At 38.0% G+C, this 21,413-nt stretch overlaps 1 protein-coding gene across 3 annotated transcripts in view; it reads right to left on the bottom strand.

Moving 5' to 3' along the window:
• Window positions 1-20,312, bottom strand: part of LOC137283682 (uncharacterized) — a 39,293-nt gene extending 18,981 nt beyond the window's left edge. For all 3 annotated transcript variants that reach the window (XM_067815331.1, XM_067815333.1, XM_067815332.1), the window contains exons 1-3: window positions 20,174-20,312; window positions 11,203-11,409; window positions 165-257 (exon numbers count right to left, since the gene is read on the bottom strand). In XM_067815331.1, coding sequence (XP_067671432.1) covers window positions 165-257; window positions 11,203-11,364 — 255 coding nt within the window. In that variant the 5' untranslated portion in view covers window positions 11,365-11,409; window positions 20,174-20,312. The remainder of the gene's footprint in view (window positions 1-164; window positions 258-11,202; window positions 11,410-20,173) is intronic.
• Between the last annotated feature and the right edge of the window lie 1,101 nt (window positions 20,313-21,413).

Below are 21,413 nucleotides of genomic sequence, written 5' to 3'. Positions count from 1 at the left end.
GAACTTACAAATGTTATTTCCAAACAAATCAAGAAACTCCCTAGAGATAATAAAGGCTGTTCTCTGGCGGAAGTTTATACCTGTATACACGATTCCCTGGTTTAGTGATAATGTATATACATTATTCCTTGGCTGAGTGTTAATGCTAAGAGTAACAGGCTTACCTTCAGTGCACAGAATATACAGGAGTTGCCCATGCACACATGGCCTGTGAGGCATCTGTAGCTTCGTCGAAACACATCCAAGTGCCAGAACACCTGCAACAGAGATACACACATATTAACAATGGTCAGACTGGGGCCCACAAGAAACACATCACAAACACTGGAGAGAGCCTCAGAGAAGTTGGATCACAAATATTCAGTAACTCTTTTTCTGGTGTGATGCAATTGATTGTACATGCATCACAAACATGTAATAGGCATGCTAAGACATCAAATTGTTAATGATAATCCACAGGTGAAAGAAAATTACCGTATATAAACTTGTTAACATTTGCATAAGTTAGAATTCCTTAAACCAAATTTCCACAGACAATAATTTTTCACTGTCCATGTGACATAACAGGATAACAAAATACTGGAGGTTCACATCAAATGGGGATTTAGTTGGCAATCGTGTTTTGTTTCTAAGAGACGCATTGAAATTGTGTAACCTGGAAATAATTTTCCTTGTCGAATAAATAGCTATGTTTAATGATTAACTCTTGACTAGGAAGAGGATGTATGAACAAAACTAGCCAATCACCTAACTCTCAGGATATTGAGGAACTGCAATTAAAGAAATTAATCCACCTTTCATAATAATTCATAAAAGGACATCGAACAAAATTCCCCATGTAAAATTCCCCATGTGATATATCTTAATGGGCTTAAAAGATCACACAAAATATCTTCATAGCAAGTCTAGATGCAATAACCACCCATAACACTGGCTATCCAAAAGCTCATCTGCATATTTATTCAACTGTTTGACAGGTTACATAGAGCTCTATACACTGAGCGGATGTGAGGACTTTGCTAACTCCACACCTTGGCAGCTTTATCTAGCGGCCACAAGCTGCCACATACACTTGAAACTCTCAAGAGGACTATTTCTTCTTTGCCTTTAGACGGGGACACGTCTTAATCAGTAAATTTGTCAATGATACAATTGTTGCAGTTCAGCTGAACTTCCTTCTGAAAGCACACCTCTTTTCATTAGTGACACCTCTATGCTTCTCCTAGCAGCACAGCACTCACTCCTGGTATGGCATTAAACAGTACAGTCATAAAATATTCTCTATACCAGATACAATCAACCTAACCAATGCTTTCAACACCTATACAATATTTCTCTACTATTTCTGCCTGCACTGTATTATTTAGTACAGGGTAATGAATTTCATATGGCCACTAGCCGTTATGTTCAAAAATGATTGAAATTATCTAGATTTTATTGTATTTCTTAAGAAAAGGTGTTCCGATATACTGCACATAACAACTTAAATGATCTGCTTGAAATGCTCAACAACTGAAATGTGCCTAAGATTAAACAGGTGTCCCAAGACTAAACACTTACCTGTAAATACTACAGTTGCTATCATTCAACAGAAACTGACAAAAATTTACATTTTCCTCACTGAAACTTCCACCGTCACACATTGAATACATTATCAAATTAATAACTGATGACAAGAAAGCACAAGCTAAGACCATGTAGGATGAGGTGATGATGAAACAACATGTTCGTATTCAGCACGGGTCACCATCCCCTATGCTGAGCAATAAACATTAATATTTCACATCTATCCTGTAACAGCTGTTTCTCGATATGAAAATCAACCCTCACGATGATGACGACAACAAAGAGCTTCCTACCTCCTGATCTATAATTCTAACTAACAGTTTCATGTTTATTCAAATATTATCCTATACCTGTACCAAATGTCAGTTGACGCCACAAGAAAATATATTTGTAATGTTGAAAAAAAATGTGTTTCAAAATACAATATGATATTTTGTAACTGAAGACAGAGCCCCTTTTGTAAAAGATATACCGTACAGCTATATATTTTGTCTAGAACTTTCCATTGTCTGTTTTCCTGTTGCCATAGAAACGTTCAGTTTCAGCATCATAAATTGCCTGATTGACAGTCTTTATTCACATTCATAGGAAATCCTGAAAAAGTCATTTCCAATAGCCGATAATTACTAAGCGTACTGGCAACTAAGTAAAAGCTGATTCACTGCCCTCAGAATGGCCAATGACTAATACATCTTCAGTTACAACATAATATCATAGGAAATCCCCACCTACCGTCACCCCTCATAACGCCCTGTCGGCAAGGTAACCAGACAAACAAAGATACTCTTCAAAGCAGGCTATTTATAGTCATTGATCTGTGCACATTGCACTGACAATACCTGACAATGCGTCTTATTGTATTTCCTAACAAGCAGCAATCAATGGTCCAACTGGAGTTTGCCTCGTGCAACCTGGGACCAGACAAAGAGATACACTATTACCTGGTTATATTGCTCGAGACATTGCTAAATTGCCTGCACTAAAGCCACAGACGAATCTGCTCAGGAGTTCCATCAAAGTGCATAATTAGTGTCAATATGAATACTGAGATTCATCCCTCTGTGTAATCAAATCTGTAACTTGGTTTTACCTTCTTTGTTCATGTTCAGGTAATTCGTAAGATGCAGGTATAAAGAATCTTAATACGTAGAGGGATTTCAGATCATGATTCATTCTGTATCATAAACCATCAATGATTAATAGGAAACACAATCAGAAGATACCGTCAAAAGGTTCACAGGGTTTAAAATGAAATCTTTAATGTCACTGTGCAAACACTTAAATCAATTTTTCACTGCCAAGTTAAACACAGTCGTAATGCCTGTTGTCTCAAGGACAGCTCCTCCAACAAGTGGTTGAGGCCATAGCTCCACACGCAAAACAACAGCCTTTTGTAATGCTAACCCGACATTTATGACAGTATTGATGATGCAACACGAATAAAAACTCTAAGGACGGCACAATGACACTCAGCTAACAGTCTTTTGAAATGTGTGAAAGTTTTCTGCGCTGTGTTGTTGCACTTTTTTGCCTCTTAAACTGCAGATGTTGAGGACCAAAACAAGAAAGCAGACTCTGTCTTTTCATTTCATCACAGGCTCCTCAAATTACTGACAGATGGAAAGCAGAAGCTGGTGATACACTTTTTTAAATCTTGCTGGCACTTTGACGAAAGAACAATGATGTGTTTGAAGGTATAAGCAAGTCAATGGAGTGGAACAACCAGTCCAGCAACAACTGTGTAGAGGTATTCAACAAAGGTAGTTTATCCCTGCAGCAAAGACAAAATGGCTGACTGAACCCTTGTCACGGTTGAGGGATTCAGCAGTGGGACTCAGATCAGTGACTCTGTCCAAGATACAACTAGCTGTTCACTCATGCGAAACATGAGACAGTTGTCCATTATTGACAATGTTCCAGAATAAACAAAATTAAAAACTGACGTTGCCAAATCAACACCTGTAGAAGCTAAAGCCGATTATTAATGTAAGCAATATGGCCAAGTTTCATTTCACAGAAGTGTGGAAATTGATCTGTATGCCATGGACCAACTCACAACCTGTGAACCATTCATTATTTACTCCTCTGGAGCAATGTCAAGCAGATTAAACTGTCACCTGTCTGCACCACTAATCTTTCAAAATGCATGATTGACTTCCTTACCAGCCAACTGAATATTGTAAAATTCACCTTGCAATAAGCCTTAAATAATGCTAAAGACAATGTTGAATAACAGAAAGAATTGAGAACTTTATCCAGTTATAGTCCTTATCAAACTTCATGCATTGTTGAAAACTATCTGCTGTTTCTCATAAGTGACTAAGACAGGACCATCTAAGGCAAGTAATCACTTTTGGGGTCTGTCCAAATAGCATTTTCATTCAATCAATCACAGGAAGGTAACAATATTCGTTGAAATAAAGTGTAACAGGTGACAACAAAGACACGTGTGAAGGACAATAGCTGGATTTTCTTGCAAGTGACCTCCATCTTGCAACCTCCACTGGACAAAGGACCAGGGGGAGATAAACGTAACCGTACACCAATGGCCTGGGGCTATAGTAATTAGCAGGTGCTTGGTCAGTCTTGGCCTTTATGCTGTAGCCACAGTGGGTGTAGAGGGAGGCCTTTTCAAAGAATAATACCTGCCAGGTAAAACCTCTTCTCATTTTGCGAGAAAGAGGAGTGTAAATACAGGAATTTCAGTTGACATGTGATTGGTGTTCTTGGTTAGATTATTATCCAGACTAAGAAACGTGCCTTGTAATAATAAAATTGACTGGAGTTGTGCCTTTCATGTTTGCTTATAATTGAAAGTGTTTTGACAAGTAATCAAATGTCAAAAAAATCAAGAAATGTATTGCTTTAGCAGCTTAGTTAGGTGTGTGTCAGAGTAACTGTCATGCTATTAGTTCACAGTTTGAAACATTAATTCTTCCAAGATGTGGTGTCAGCAGTGAGACTTAGCCCAAGCTTGACTGGTCATAATGTTTTTGTGGCACAATGCACTGATGGATATATACTCATAGAAACAAATAATGGAACAGACATGAAAGTACAAGTGTTCCTTTATATAGTTCCAGAATTTCAGTGCAATACATAAGTTGTGATTCAAGAAACCCGGAAAAGAATAAAGGAACAGTTGTCCCCTATTTGTTTCCAATTGTGTCTTAGCATCTGGTGATGAAACCACTGTTACCTCACACATAAGCATTTATATCTGGACGCAAAATTTTGTTGCTATTCCTAAGAGACTAACAAAAGAAATGGATTAACCTTCAATCTTCTTAATCATGGCATGAATGGCTTAACTGCAACAAGACAATTTGTGGGTCTTGACAGCTTAAAGCTTTGCCGTTAAACTGCTGCACTGGAGCATGAACTTCATGTCAAAATGTCATGGCAGACTGTACAACTGCCATGATTGCTTTGCCTGCTCAAAATGACAAAGCCCAGGCTTACCATGTGGAGGTTAGTCAGATAATTGAGGCAGTAAAGAGGAGCTGATAAGTCTTATATTAATGGGAGCTCAGGTTTCAACACACTACACAACAGCAACTAACTCAAACTTCAGATAAGTGGCTGTGGATTTCTGATTCTGAATGCACTTGCAGAACATGGCATATTGATCCTTCAGAAAATTACTCTCTAAAAAAGTAATACCCGTAAAATCCACAGCTCAAACCATAACAATTGATCTTTCGGACAATGGTCAGTCGTGTGACCATCTGCTTGTGCCGTACCTTACAAGCTTGACTGACCAGGTCAGCGTCAATGCTTTTTAATTAATCAAGTCGGGACTTGCACAGGTAAATCAGTGCCACAACAAGCAGATGTGTCCATTGTGACGGTGATGGTGTTTAGCGTTGGTGCAAGTCTGATGACCCCTGGACACGAGACAGGTAGTTTGCCAGACATAACAATGCCAGAAACCTGAATCATGACACGCCAACATAGCCACTGAAGTGTAACAACGACACACCTGAGACACACCTGACCTGCAGTGACCACCATGAGGACAGGTAACTTGAGTAGAGCCTCCATCAATGACGCTCTGACTTGACATGTAAGATGGATGACTTTAACCATAACTATGTGGTGAGAACACTGACCTGATGATTAAATCTACACTACCATGAGTTTAACCAACTTTAATTTTGTTCATGGACAGAGTGTCCACAAACTAACTTTCTGTAGTGGAAAACAGTCAACTGGAAACATCTTGTAACCATGGCAACTAAATGTACGTATTCAGTCAACGAACAAACTGAGATGGATATAAATGCTAACCCAGTTATGTACGTTTTCTGACGATATAAACATCATGACAGCCATTTCAGCTTGACACGGTGGACATGATCGTATCCAAAACAAAACCCTTAACTGTTATTTGTCATTTAAATGACAGAAATGAGCTAGCAAATCAGCTGAAATTTGACATGACATTGACACCACTGTTGTGTTGGTCCCATCTCAAACTGTTAAACACTTGGAAGGTGAAACAAACAATGATCCATGAGACAAGCAGACGCAAGGGAGAAGCAGACGCAACATAGCGTAGCAGCCACCTGTGTCCAGCAACATGTGATACTGCTGACAGATGGACGTCTGATTCACCAGTAAACAGAGCTCATGGGCTGTAGACAAGCCAAAGTCAACAACCAAGTTGGCAGATTATGACAAGAGAGTAATGACCAGGAGCTGTCCTTGTGCAGGTTTTGTTGATGTAAAGGCCTGAAATGACGGATAGTCCAGCCACTATTGAAGTGTCATCTCACACACTGCAGCAGTCTATGACAGGAACAGATTATATGACGAAAAATTACTTCAGATACTGTAGCAAGTAAACACTATAATACTTATTGAAGTAATACATTTATCATTTTATGCACCTTTCAACAATTTCCCAACAATATGAAGAGGGTGACCTAAAATTTCTCTTTTAGAAGTGTAAAGTAAATAACATGATCAATTTTCTGACACAAAGTTTCTTGGCAAAATAAATTTAGTTGAACATTTACACAGGTTTGCCGAAATTGATGATGGAAGATAATCCTTATGTGATCCTGAGAATCATTAATTTACTGCTACAAGAGTCATGTTTCCACCCACGACTTCAAAACCAAGCCAGTATTGTGAACCATACAAAGGCTGTAATTGCTTAACAATTACTCACCATGATTTCGAATTCTTTATACATGCCTTCACATAATTACACATGAATTACCCTGTCTTCCTTTCATAAAGGTACCAACTATATCATTAACATCGATCGAAACACTGCCACAATAACCACTACTCTTGCCATCTTTCCACATGATGGTGCAATGTTGCCCAACATCAATGCTAAATTGTTTCATCCCCTGAATTATAGTAATGACCTGTAATTACAACCTCCGAACTTTTTGCCTCTGCTTCAGTTAATAGCATACTCCAACAAAAAGTGCTGAACTACAAACAGTTTTGAGGACAATAGCATGCACACCATCTGGTTGGTGAAGCCTCATGTCCCAGTTGGTGTGTACAACCGTGGTATATACGTCATACTCCACCACTGTAACAGCTTGCAGTACAGTCATCAATGCATGCATACATTTTGTCCTGGTTTCTGTTGACCTGATGTAATAATCCACAACTGCCACTAGATCCCATGCTTGGTGCTTCATCCTGAATGGTGGCCCTTGTTTATTTACAGCTGAAGGTCATGTGTGAGTACTGGATAAGGGAAACAAAACAGCTCACAATGCCAACACTAAAATAACCTCATACTACTGTTTAAGCTTACAAACCTGTGTATGTCTAAACCTAAGCCTTGGTGTATTTTCGTGTTCAAACAATGCAGAATTCTATCATCCTTGATGATTTTACATATTCACCTTCCTTTCTAATGTTATCTGAACCTCAGTAAGAAACACTTAATAATCCCTAAATGCTACTAGGCTAAATTTGATTTCAAAATCAACGACTGTTATTTTCTACACTAATATGAGTTTCAGCTAAAGGCACCTGAAGTGAATTGTGCCACTAAAACCACACCAGGAACATATGATAACAGTGACTTAAAATTTAATGTTGCATTGCCATTATTTCAGCAAATGTGTTAATAAATCAGAAATATGGCTGTCATTTCTTATCTTTTTCTCATTTCAGTTTTTTCATTTCTCTTTCAAAAACATGTTCAGCTTTAAACAGTTTAAATTATATAACTGTCAATCAATTCGCTCCAAATCCAGCAATATAAAAGTTACAGGGTCAGGCACCATTGGTCAATTCCAACCTGTTTTGTTTTTGCATTAGTGATCACAACTAATTGGACCCTCCATTGATTGTTACTTGTCTCAGACAATGGACAAGTGAAAAACTAAAGGATGTAACAAAAAATCAATTTCAGTTGACCTGACCCTTTTATATATGTAAGATGATCTGCCCACAGAAACACCAATCTGTAGGAAACCCATTAAGAAACAGAAGCACAATGAGGAGATCACAGGGGGGCTATTGGCTTGGTGTTTAGTGTGAATAAATCATGGGTCCACTGCCCTGATATTAAAGCCAACAGACACTTACATGAATAAATTATACTGATGCTAGAGCTCCTGCCTACTGTTGTGGTATCTTATTCAAATGTCAATCATAAGCACAGGTACTAAACAGTGTGCTGTTCTAACATGACTCCGCTAATGTTGACTGTTATCTCCAGAAACTATAGGTCAGGCCTGATCACTTGTTCTAATGGCACCATAGTCAATCATTTAACCAAAAATATATTTATCAATATAAATCTGATGAGAGGTTCTGAAAAAACATTTTAGATCAGGGCTTTATTCAGTATCGGGGTAATTCATTTGTATTTTTTTTTGTTTAAGAGATACTCACATTTTCCATTGTCATGACAACTGTACCAAGCCTGTAAGTCTTTCTGTAACCTTGTCATGAACATGTTCTTAAGTTTCTACTTCAATATCTCATAAAGATGTTCTTAAATCTGTAATGTTAATATTGTATAAAGATGTTCTTAAATCAGTAGTTAAATATCTTATAAAGACGCTAGAACTAAGTACAACTGAAAGACTCCCTGCCTCAGGATAGGGACTTGAAACATGCAGTGTGAGCAATACATTCAGATATGTACCAGACAAAAATAGGTAGGGATATATGTAAACTGTGAAATTATGAATAACGACCTATCTATTCATTGACACACTGATGAAATATCAATCATTAAAATTCTAATATGTCTGTCTTATTTTGTCCAGTATATTTTTCCAAAACAGCCTACCATGAAACCATATACAGCATTACAGAATTCTGAAGAAAGTATAAAGAAAAACAGTGACACACGGCTAAGGAGTTTCTCCATTGTCACATAAGCGACACCTTATAGGTGTAGACCAAATACAGCCCTTCTGTAGGTCTATGTTCATAAAACATGATGCCAAATGAACAGCAATTATGTCCATTTAACACATTTCAGGCTGACCATTTGGGTGTTAATATCTTTCCAGGAGGTAGGTGAAGTGTGTATATGTTGTCAACATGCTTCAGGGAGGTACAATTTCTGCTTTATGGGCCCACAAATCCCTGACAAATGGATTCTGAAGGTTTAGTTGATGGTCATAAAGTGACCCAGGGTTAGTGGGGGCACAAACTGAAGGTGACTCAGGGAGCCTGAGACAAAGTAGGTGAATACTTTATAGCGTGTGACAAAACAATGAGGAGGGTATTAGCATCATAACCAGAACATGTATCTTACATGAAGGCTAGAGTTACCACAAGAAACATGTACAGCCCATTGGGTTACCTAGGTTCTGCCAGGAGATAACACAAGGTCATATAGCCAGTGGGGCATTATCACTGTTATCTCATGGCATTTCTAATAAAGAGCAGAGGCCAGGATTACTATGACTCTGCAACATTTCACAGACAAGATAATTTCTGCCTGGATGAGTGAAGCTATAACAGGCTTTTATCTCTCCTGTGATTGAGAATCATGTCAAATAACCATGATATAATTAGCAATCTAAAACTAACTTCCAAAAGAAATCAAACATTTAAAAGAAGTTATACTTAATATTTTATCCAAAAGAAAGAGTGCAGGAGCTTTCCAAATGCAATTCAGTGCACATATTCTTTACCAAAAACCATTCAACTCAAACATTATGAACCATTTCTAAAACGTATATTGCTACTATTACATGATGCACCCAAATGGTTATGTATTATTAAACTGTATTCATATAAATGCTGGCAGTATATAAAGTCCCAGGCTAGTTAGTATCAGCTACCTCTGACAGAGCATGCTGGTAATTGCAAACCTTATCTTGCAGAAGACTTACACTATCAGAGTCAGGCCTTTGGAAGAGCCCTGGGCCAATTCCTCTTCTAAACAAAGGATTTAATTACCCATTGTCTCTGACCACAGAACAACAATGGAGCCAAGTTGAGTGGCTGCTTGACTTAAGGTGTGTGTGTGCCAACTAAATCATGCAGCCCCAGATAAACAAAGCCATGCTGAGGAGATAAGGTGCTGAATAGGAAAACGTATATCAATAGTATTTGGGGATATTTGAAGTATTCCTTAACACAAACTTTATCAAACATTTCATAACTCTAAAAACCCCCAACCTTCCCTTTTCACATAACCATGGAATAGAAAATAGAAACACACACACAAATGCTAATCGCATATGGAATACATTTCTGTATTGGCATACATAAAAAATATGATCCCATGAACTGAAGAACCTCTTGTTCAAACAGAATTGCACATGTCCAGATCCGAGCAACTCTCATAGAAATGTAAATCCTAACTTAACACATCCCAGGAAACCATAACGCTGAAGAGAGGGCCATGGGATGACAGGGACATAATAACCAACTCTGGCAACACAGAGGTTCCGACAAAGAGTAAGTTGCTATGAAAAAGCGTGTGATGTCTGTGGACTTGATCCAGGTTTCCACTGTGTCAATGTGCAAATCTTGATGTTCAGAGTCAGCCCTTCGATAAATATTAACTTTGGCTCTAACAAAAGCTAGGTCACGGTGGCATCCACGTTCTCAACCACCATCGCACTGCCATGGGTTTATTTGACTGTTCCAACAAAACACTAAGTGCTACTGCATGTACAAACTACAAGAAACATTAAAAGAGCAAACTTCTTCAGCAGAAATGACTGCATTCAACCAAAGTAAAGTTTGTTGATTGACTTAGTCAAAAAAAAAGCGAAAAATGGTGACGTCGTTAACATAATTTCAACAAGGATACCAAAATATACCTTGGATTCATTTCTATTCAGTTTTAAAAAGAACTGATTAAAGAAGGGGATATGAATCTGTTAAGTAAAACGAAATAAAGTACAGAAAAACACAATATGTGTTAAAGTAAAGTTTCAATTATATAACCCTTAGTCTCTGAAAACAGAATAATTTTAATAAACACAAAAAGTCAATAAAAATAAGGAAACCAGTGAGATGGGAGATTCTGAACCTTAGGGAAATCTAGACTTGTTTCTTTAAGTGCTTTTGCAATAGTGGTTGGCTGGACAAATAGGAAAATAATATGGTACAGGGACTAAGGCTAGGTTTAAGAGACACTGCCCATCTAACCAAGGATCTATCACTTGTAATGAAGCTCACCTGTACAGCACTGTTCAGGAAGCAGTTGTTTTCTCCAGGTGCATTGCGTAAACCCTTGGTCTTAGAGAACGCAATACTGTTGTGTCTGTCCCATGTGTCATAGTAAGGGTTTGGGCAGTTGGCAGGTAGATAACTCTCCAAGTCATCAACAATGGTCGTCATCTTGCAGGAACTGGGAGGAGCTTTTTACGTCAAATCCATATCAGTCTGAAACATAACAAAGAAGCCATTGAAAATAACCGAAAACACAGAACGAAATATAGGAAATCTGCAAAAGAAAAAATAATACAGATTTGTCTACGGCACATACATGTTGACATAGCCCCTAAAAAAACATGAAGAAAATCAATACCTTCTACTGACCAGCCTTTTTCAACAGTTAATGGTATCACCCTGCTGTAACAACACCATTCCATTTTCATCACACATTATCAAACTAAGTGCTCAAAAATAATCTCAATAAATCAATCGGCCATTTATTCATGGCATTGGCACCATGTAATACTATCTGAGGAAGACGGTTGTACTAGCACGGCAACAAGGGACCTGGCCAGGTGAGAGATTGTGTGATAATATCTAGGTAACCACATGCATGTATGGTCAATGGTTCCCATAACTGATATCTCAAACATTGGACACAGCAAGGGGAACGTTGATAGACACAACACCCAGGCTTACACTCAGTTGTCAGCTGCTTACATTATTTCTTCTACTTCTTATGTTTTCTTACTTTTCTATAATACTCAGCAGGATCATTCTGACATTTCAAAAGACATTTATTTCTATAGCCATAAATAGTTTTCCATGACACAAGGAATGCTATATGATGCATTCAGTCTCAACTTTTATAAAATATCGTTGATGTCTTTTTGTAAGAATTTTTACAGGATGAAAGCTTAGAATTCATGTTTGTATTGCTAGTCCTTGTTTTCACTAACAAAACCTTGGAAATATCCTGAAAACTATGTGTGTTTAGCCCTTTTATTATAGGTCTTAATGACAATATATTTTTATCATAAAATATTTCTTTCTGTTGGCACGAGCGGTCTTATATAGAACTTTAAGACAAGCTGCCATGACTAAATACTGCCTCATGAACTGTCAGCTAGCCAGGTGGAAGACTACGACAGAAAAATAGTTCCAGTCCCTTTCAGATTCACTCAAGCAGAGCTATTGACCTGGTGCAGAACCACTGAAGCGAGACCTGACAATATCAAGCAGGCTATCATCATCACCCAAGCTTCTTCCACAAGCAAGTAATCACCTTGAAAAGGAAATATTCTTCATCACTGTAATACAGACCTGGACGTTCTCAGTCCTCACAGGTGCATCATGCTCCCATACAATACATGCACCAAGGCCATGACACCCTAAGCGTGCCTGTCAAAATGGCTCTAAAAATATCTCAGTGACAGTTTTATGTAACAATCAATCCCACCTGAACTAGGTGAAAGGAAATCAGATCAGACATCCTGAGATTCAGTCAGCTGATAGTTTGTAGGTACTTTATACAAAACCCTATTTACTGCAAGTTCATATTATGTCCTTCACTTCTTTGAGTTTAAGCTCTCCACTAGTATATTTGTCAAGCCATAGATCAAGGGTCCACCCACTCTGACACGCAGTGACGTGATGGGATTGGTGTAACATAGACATGGCAAGCGTGGGTTGGCGACGGACTTCGTACAAAGGTGCACCCCCTGGCTATGATATACACTGCACAATATGCCATACACACAGGACAAAGATTCGTCAAGTTACAACCTTACAGTCAACAAATATGTACCCGGTACCACTTGGAGAAAGTCCTCTGTATGAATTTATTCAACCCTGAAACAACGAGGACAGTTCTATGGATATACAACTTTAATATTGATATAAGCAACATTTTGGTGTAGATACTAACACTGTTATCAAGCAAGTGATGATTATCACATATTGATAACATTGTAACTACACCAAAATGACTCATTCATATGAATATTAAAGAAGTTGTATATCAACAGAACTTTCCTTGTAGTTTCATCAGAACAACTTCTAAATGCCACTCAAAGGAGTTAATCAACTCTATAATATTTTCCCATGTTATTTGTTTCCTTTAAAGCACCCGGATAACAAAACACTTTTGGTTTTGTCATTAACAAAAACTGAGGATAAATCTTCAACAATGATGGAATGGCTTGAAGAAAAAAATGAAGATATTCCTCACAGATACCAGATTTACTCAAATCAAATGAAACAATAGACCCCAGTGCAGTGGGTTTTAGTAAAATCCCATTGTTTATCTATTTCAAACATTCGGAAAACAGTTAAATATCTATTCTGGCAATTTTAACCCATACCAAAACAAACAAACCTGTCCCTACGGCAGATTTCTGGAATATATTTTCCCAGGTTGGACACAAAAATCATTATTACGTAAGCACTATATGTAAGCATTAGTAAAAAACCATGAGAACGTAGCATCAGTGCTGATAAAATACACTATGGCATTGATCTGGGATGTGATATTAGCTGTACTAGTCATCCCTCTTATCACACACCATGCTGACAAGTATCACCTGACAACATGTGACGTAATTCTGGGAAACCTGGGAGATAACAGATTTTGTCTATGGTACCTGTTTTGAGGTTATATTAAGATTTTATAACTTAAAATCTAGAATATGTTTTCAGTACTTGAAATACATTTTGGATTATTCCTTACAAATAGTTTTCTCACTTATTTTTCATGTGCTGGGGTCTTATTATTATCTCCACTTTACTGAAAGTATCACGCTCAGGAATATAGCACCATATATTATTAACAGCACAACATACCTGAACAGACATATTTTCTCTAAAGGACAATACATACATTCACTTGTGACAACAAATAGTATATTCCCCTATTGATCAATATTATGGTGGGTTTTTCAATATCATGAAACATTGACAACTATATGTTGGTATGTTGACAACTATACCAAGATATACCTCATAATGCAAGAGGAAAATGAGGACATTGCTCATATATTAATCACAACTCTTCAGCTGCCTAGATGTTGATCCATGTCAAGATTATATATCCCAAATACGACAAGAATCCTGTGTATGTGATAACACTAAGGGAAAATCAATTATGGTGATTAATAAAACGTCCGCCACAGCTGGTTTGACCAATGGAAATGCTGGAATGACAATTATCCTGAAGAGTCCGTTTGTAATTACCTACACAGAAAATTCCTCCCGTGGGATTAAGACTGGACTAACAAACCCTCCCTGACAGGTATGACACATCGTTAATTAGTCAGTGGCCTCGTCATTACTGCCAATTGATCAGGTGATGCGCAGGTCACCTGAGATTGAAATTAATTACATGCTAACCCCATCATGGCCATAGAACATACCATCATAAAAAATTGGAAATATTCAACATACCATGCATAAAAAATGATAATATTTACCTGCAACTAATAAATGATGAATTTGTCCCAAAGCACCTGGTCTGGTAGATCAGGTAAACATTTACCATGTTTACAAGTGTTCTGTAAACATCATAAATGCTACACATCATGACGAATCCTTGAACCTAAATGTACCTCATATAAAATTATGCTAGTGTTTAATTTTTTTAAAAAATGTATTGAATTATTAGTCATACATGATGACAGGCAACTTTTTAAAAGTAGTCATAATACAAGTACTTAAGTTAAGCTTGGCAGGTTTACTGTTACAGCCAACCTGAAGATCAGGACAACAACAGAATGCACTCAGATCTTCCACAGCACACACTTTTGTGTATCATTATCCAGGTAAATGTGGTCGTCAACAGGTGTCACCTGTGTAGTCATGATGTAAATTACAGGTATTTTCATGTAATGGTTCGACAGATTCTGCTTCATCATGTCTCAACAAAGTGACATGAAGGGAACTGAAGCAGCAGCTTTGGCCTACATAGCTGGCTTAGCACACACATGCTATGTCCCCAACTGATGCTTTTCGCTCTACCTCCTTTCTAGATGTTATTGTGAAGATGATCCTCACGTAGTTGGGCCATGATTCATAGAAAACCATAAGAGCCGGAAAATAGCTATTATTTTGGTAACACAATGAAACCATAACAATGCAGATTTGCCATTCCTAATGAAACTGTCTGGAAAACAGGAAAATTTGGATCCACATGTTACTTTTCTCTTGTGTTTGGATGATTAGAAATATGAAAGTTGTTCTGTAAACTCCTTTGTGCACTATCTATAACTCGTTGTTCTGTAAGTTAGTGTAACCTGTAAGCACTATCTGTAACTAGTTGTTCTGTAACCTCCAGTAAGCAGTATTTGTAACTAGTTCTGTAACCTCCTTTGAGCACTATCTGTAACTAGTTCTGTAACCTGTAAGCACTATCTGTAACTAGTTCTGTAACCTCCTTTGAGCACTATCTGTAACTAGTTCTGTAACCTGTAAGCACTATCTGTAACTGTAAGCATCGCCTGTCTGTCCAACTAAGAGTGTGGGATTTTGATCCAAATATTGTTTCCCTGAATTTGCTCCAATAAATATACCCTAAAGCACAGCAAACTCTAAACATAAAATATTGTTCAGTTATTACAGAACAACTCAAAAGAGCTTCACCTACACTTCAGCAAATCATCTGACACATGCTCACTGGCATGCAGACTACAGACCGAAAAATGAAAGTTTTAATCCTAGCAACAAATTAGTCTGCATGGATGGCCTTAATGCAGTCCTGTTTTTCACATTACCAAAACACACCTGAATCATCAAAGGGTTTTGTTTCAATCAACAATGTTTGGAATAAAGAATGATAGCTGTCACAGAGACAAAACAAATGCAAAGTTGTTTGAAGAACTGAATGAGAATTGATTGAGCGCGTCTCATTAGGGTACAATTAGGCCTCCTCAAACTGCAGATAGCACAGCTACAAAGTCTGTAATGTTAGAGAGACCCTAACTGATAGTAATCATACTTAGCTTCCTTTCAAACCCACTTATTAGAGTGTGTCAGAGAAGCCCCCAGTGCCTAATCCTTCTGAAATCACCACGTAAGAGGATATATAATCCATAAATCTTCAATGACAAGAGAGGATAGCATGTCTTGACAAGATCTAGCCTTATCAATGTCAGGGAAGAAAAAGTTTCAATTTAGCGAACTTGTATTGGGTTGTTGTTTGGACTGTTATTAACATGCTAAGCTCTGGCTAACAACAATCCCTTTCCCAATGACTCTGGTCAAACGTTCTACATGTGACATCCAGATGTTGACAATTGTGTGGGCAAGAGGCCAAGTCTGACCAAGTCAGACCAGGACAGAATTATATACCATATCACAATAGTGCATCACTGCATGCCAGGTAGCTCTGTTTACTTACCGAGGCCCTTCATGTCAAATCATCCAAACCATCCAGAACACATTAGCATGGTTCATGTTTCCTGTACCATACAAGTCACACACTTCTGTGAACAATATTTCACTCTACCCATGTCTACTTTTTGTAGAAATAAGAGTTTTTATCCTCGGTACACTGACAGAGATGTCTGTACCACTTAGAGTGTGACACCAGAGTGGCATCACAGCTCTGAACACATCCATAACCATTATGCGTTTTACTCAACCACATTCAGAAATACTCACTGATAGGTCAAACATAAAACTGTCAGGCAGAAACTTTCATAACTGTGACAACTTCCCTTATACTTGATATCAAATTCTTTAAAGGCATATAGAAGTTCTTGTAGTAACACAACACAAATCTTACGGACAACAACTTGTTTATTTGTTTCCAAGGCGTTTCTGGTACAAGTTCTCACCCTTCCTCATCCACATGGAAAAGGGACACGAACTAGAGCAGAAACTTTGTGGTAAGCAAATATAGAATTTGTTATCCATAAGATTTGTCTTTTATTACTTGACATCAATAGCTGTCACTATCATTAAGTTTTGAAAGAGAATTTCAGGTCTCCAGGACTACAGTGGAAGCTGTCCAATCCGGCAAGTTGTAAACACTGGCATGAAATCACAGTCCCATCCGTGCCTAGTACATTCATCATCAGCTCTACACTCCAGCATTTTGTCTAAACTGGATTATTTATTCCGTAACAATGAGTGCCGGTTTAGACAGCTTCCACTGTATTGCCATCATAGAATAATACTAGCATATAACTCCTTGTGGGATAGTTTAGCCTTGAACATGCATGCATTTTTCCAAAAAAGGGGCCTTTCCTGCAACTGGACATCAGTGAATATTGAAGGTATAAAATATCTATTATTAACATCCCCAGCAAGAAGTTGAGCCCTGTGCTATGCCTCTGTACTTGAAGATCAGCATGGAGATTGTATGCTCTCTGCTAACCTGCTCCACACACCAAAATCAAAAACCAATATCACAGGTTTACTTTGAACTCTATACATGAAAATATGAACCACTCCACTCATATGCATGATCTTTTGAAAACAATCTGCCTTCAAAACCGACAAACACGAAAGCCACAGTTTGAGTTGGCCGATCCCACGATCACATGTCCCCAGATCGTGCCAATATCTTACTGGCTTCTACAAAGAACTGAAGTAAACTTGAGACACAAAATAGACCCAAATCAGACCTTGTTTCTATCATCAAAATGCCCGCACATAATACCCCCTGGAGAGACGTCACAAAATGGGATTTCCATCTTGATAAGGAGGTTTGTCAACTTTCAGTCTCATTCCAACTGTTTCCCGCAAAATACCTTTCTGTCTAATTACCAAGAACCTTTTATCTCTGACTCAGCCATAAGTAGTTTGTTATCAACAGGATATTTTTTTTATATACAACACAAAAAAGGTCTCCCATATGATCAGAGCAATTGGTTGATGAGTACTATTATCCACATTAAAGTCTAAAAGCATTATATACAATCTTGATGTGTCAAGATGTCAATATCATCAAGGCAGCCTGTTCCTTTATTATACATCAAGCTGACAACAGACTATTTTTCAAATTTGCATTTCCTACATTTACATGATGGAATTTGTCATAAACTGCCTAAACAAACAAAAAAGACTAACAAAACCTGTCTCACTAATTTAAATAAATTACCATCAGATGAATGGATATGAAAAAGCAGCCCACAGATCATTAATACTTGCCCAATTTGCAATGCAGTTTTTGTAAAGAAATGTTACAACAATGTCTCCCAATGTGTTACAGAGGGATACAATAGAGAGGTGTTATGAGGTATATAGCTCATGCAGCAATTTGCCATCTTGCGGTGCTGAAACCATTGCCAGCTGACTCACCGGTGTAGCACACACCCCGGCTAATTAACCAGATTTTGGTGTCTCCATGCACCTGAAAGGCTGTCCAGTAGCTACACCATACACCTGTGCTAATCACCCAACCCCACAGTCCCCACACACTAGGGTAGCAGCATGATAAGACTCCACACCTGGGTGTATATTCCTCTCTTTGGGAATTGTGTGAGTTGATGAGCAGAATGGCTGATGAGGACATGAAGGTGGGACTCCCACTGGGATGCTGTATTCATCCTTCATTAACTACCTGTAATCAAACTGCTCTCACAAGATTTGACAGGTATAATGGATTTATAAAGTATGTTTCAAAAAGTGAGTGGGTGACTATGGTTTTAACGCTGCTTTTCGCAATATTCCAGCCATATCATGGTGCTGGGACACCAGAAATGGGAATCACTCATTGTACCTATGTGGGGAATCAAATCAAATGAGGTCTTCAGTGTGACTACAATATGCTTTCACCACTATGTTACCCCACTGCATACTGATTCATGAAGGAAGTTATGACACATCGCACAGCTGATACCACAGGGATAAGAAAATGTGCTATATATGGTATTATTACACAGGTAGAAAGTTTCTGTTTAACCTCCTGCATTTTCTTGAGGATGTTAAAGAGGATGACGTCAATATTTTATCAACTGGGAACTCAACAATAAATGCGGATATGCTGAATAAATCAAGAACTTTTCTTTTTTCCAGAATAGAACATATACCTTGTAAGCATTTAATTCTTGTCACAAACTTAACACAACCCATTAATAAAACCAATACAAAAACATTAAACTGCAAGGATAATGCATTTAAGTTACTTCTGTGTTGCATATGATTTTAAGAACACTTTCAGTTCTGTACGAGGACAACTTACAGTACAAAACATAATTACAGATATTCTCATTTTGTCATAAAATTAGGAATGGCATCAAAAGGGACTCGCATCATAGTACATGGCACAAAATCTAATTTCTATATAATTTTAAAAAGTATTACTTTCTTATAAAGAAAACATTAACTCCAAATTATATTTACTTTTACAAAGTGCAAATATTTCAAAAGTACATAAAAAGTTGGAAAACTCGTTTCATTGGAAAATAGTTTTATCGCAACTAACAAGTAGTAGTTGTGTTTCACACAAACAATATTATTTTGCATGTGCAAACTTGACAAGAATTTACTTGCTGCTTCAAGTGATCTTGTTTTATGTTATCCTCGTCGTTAAAAACAGCACATATCTATACTGAACAGATCTAGAAAGAATACATGACAAAATACTGCATTGCTAAAACTAAATACTGCACAGAAGCGTGCCCGAGTTTTGCGATACAGACTATAGACCATAGCATCTACCTGGATCTGCCTACCTGGCTTCACAGGCCAGGCCAAAGGTAGTCCCGGTTATCAACAATATACGTAAACAATGACCCGTAAACATAACACACGTGAGAAAAACACCGATCATAATAAAGCACAAAACACACTGAAATATAACATTTTGCAGAATTGCCGAAATGTGCAAGCGATGCGAAAGGTAGCCGTAGTAATTCACCTGAGAGGGCGTTCCGACTACCTGGCATCAGACTACGCTCGTCGTCAGCTCGTTTTTACGTCCCACACAGAACACCGCTTCCCACGTGCAGGTATTGCTTATGAAATAAGCTTCAATCACAAAAATACAACTTACCCAATTTTTCCACGAAACACAAAACACAGTAATATCCACTCTCACGAAAGTTGGCGAAGTTTCCCACTTGTTGTGGCTGTTTGATGTCGTCCGCTAATCAACAAGCAGTACTAGCGCCATCAGGGGCTATGCAAATGAGCGCGGAGGGATACCTCATGACTCACGGTGGGGAACAATACGTGACGTAGACGAAAGGTATTGTGTATTGTTTGGCAAGTTAGTCTGCCCTAATACCTCCGTGGGTACTAGGATGCACTTGCAAACATCTTTTTTGCATATCACAAGTGATATTTCAAACTGTTATAATGCAAACAAACTATATCACATCACCCGTAGAAGTGGACTTTGATACTCTCACCTGAGCGGGAGATCCCGTTATCAGGTGGCGGCGGTGATTAGGCCAAGGTGCGTCTCCATTGACGGGGTACACATTACTATACTGACATTTGCGTGACGGGCACACAGCCTTAACCGGCCACAGGAAACGCATTTCCTCTCGTATAGCCCAGTGGACGCTTTGATTGATACTTTATAGGTTTTGATGGCAGCCTCAGTGAGGAAACACAACAATCCCCATCTTGTTAGTGGTAACTGAGGATCGTTACGGCTTTACGTTACTTTAATTGCTTTTACAAAAGGTCAACATAATTGTAAAATCGGTTCATTCAGTAAGAGCCTTCCATCACTCTGTGCATAAAACCTATTGCAAATTATCAAAACTTCAGTAAAATAACCTTTTTTATACGAACAATTTTTGCTCCAAACGTTAGTTTTATCGAGGAAATGAAAGGGTATTATGTAAAAGAAAAATATATTACAATTAGGAGTGTACATGAAATATAAGTTATGGGAGTACATGTATATGGGACTTTTATCATTGATGAGGCTGTCGCGTTATCAGGTATTTTCTTCTGGAATTGTGTTCCAAACAGCCAAGGGAAAATCGTTTTAAATAAAAGAAATATGTTCACGTGTACGTCAGTGTGTCATTGTCAGTGTACAGAGTATTACCCGGTTCTTCGTTGGCAACGTGACATTCAAAGCCTTTCGAATGCAATTTTTCTTTTTAATGTTTATCGCAATTTAAAGTTGTATCCTCACAGCCTTGACCTTATACACAGTGCCCGAGTTGGCTAACCACCTTGAACAACAGTGTTGATCTGTGGGTTAGACCGGGGATAAATCGTTGGAAAAACTGTACGCATCATTTGTTTTCTGTTTACTTTAGTTCTAAAAGCGG

Source organism: Haliotis asinina, chromosome 5, assembly GCF_037392515.1.
Source record: "Haliotis asinina isolate JCU_RB_2024 chromosome 5, JCU_Hal_asi_v2, whole genome shotgun sequence".
NCBI lineage: Eukaryota > Metazoa > Mollusca > Gastropoda > Lepetellida > Haliotidae > Haliotis > Haliotis asinina.
The sequence above is the reverse complement of the archived record's forward strand: the minus strand, read 5'-3'. Positions and strand labels throughout refer to the sequence as shown.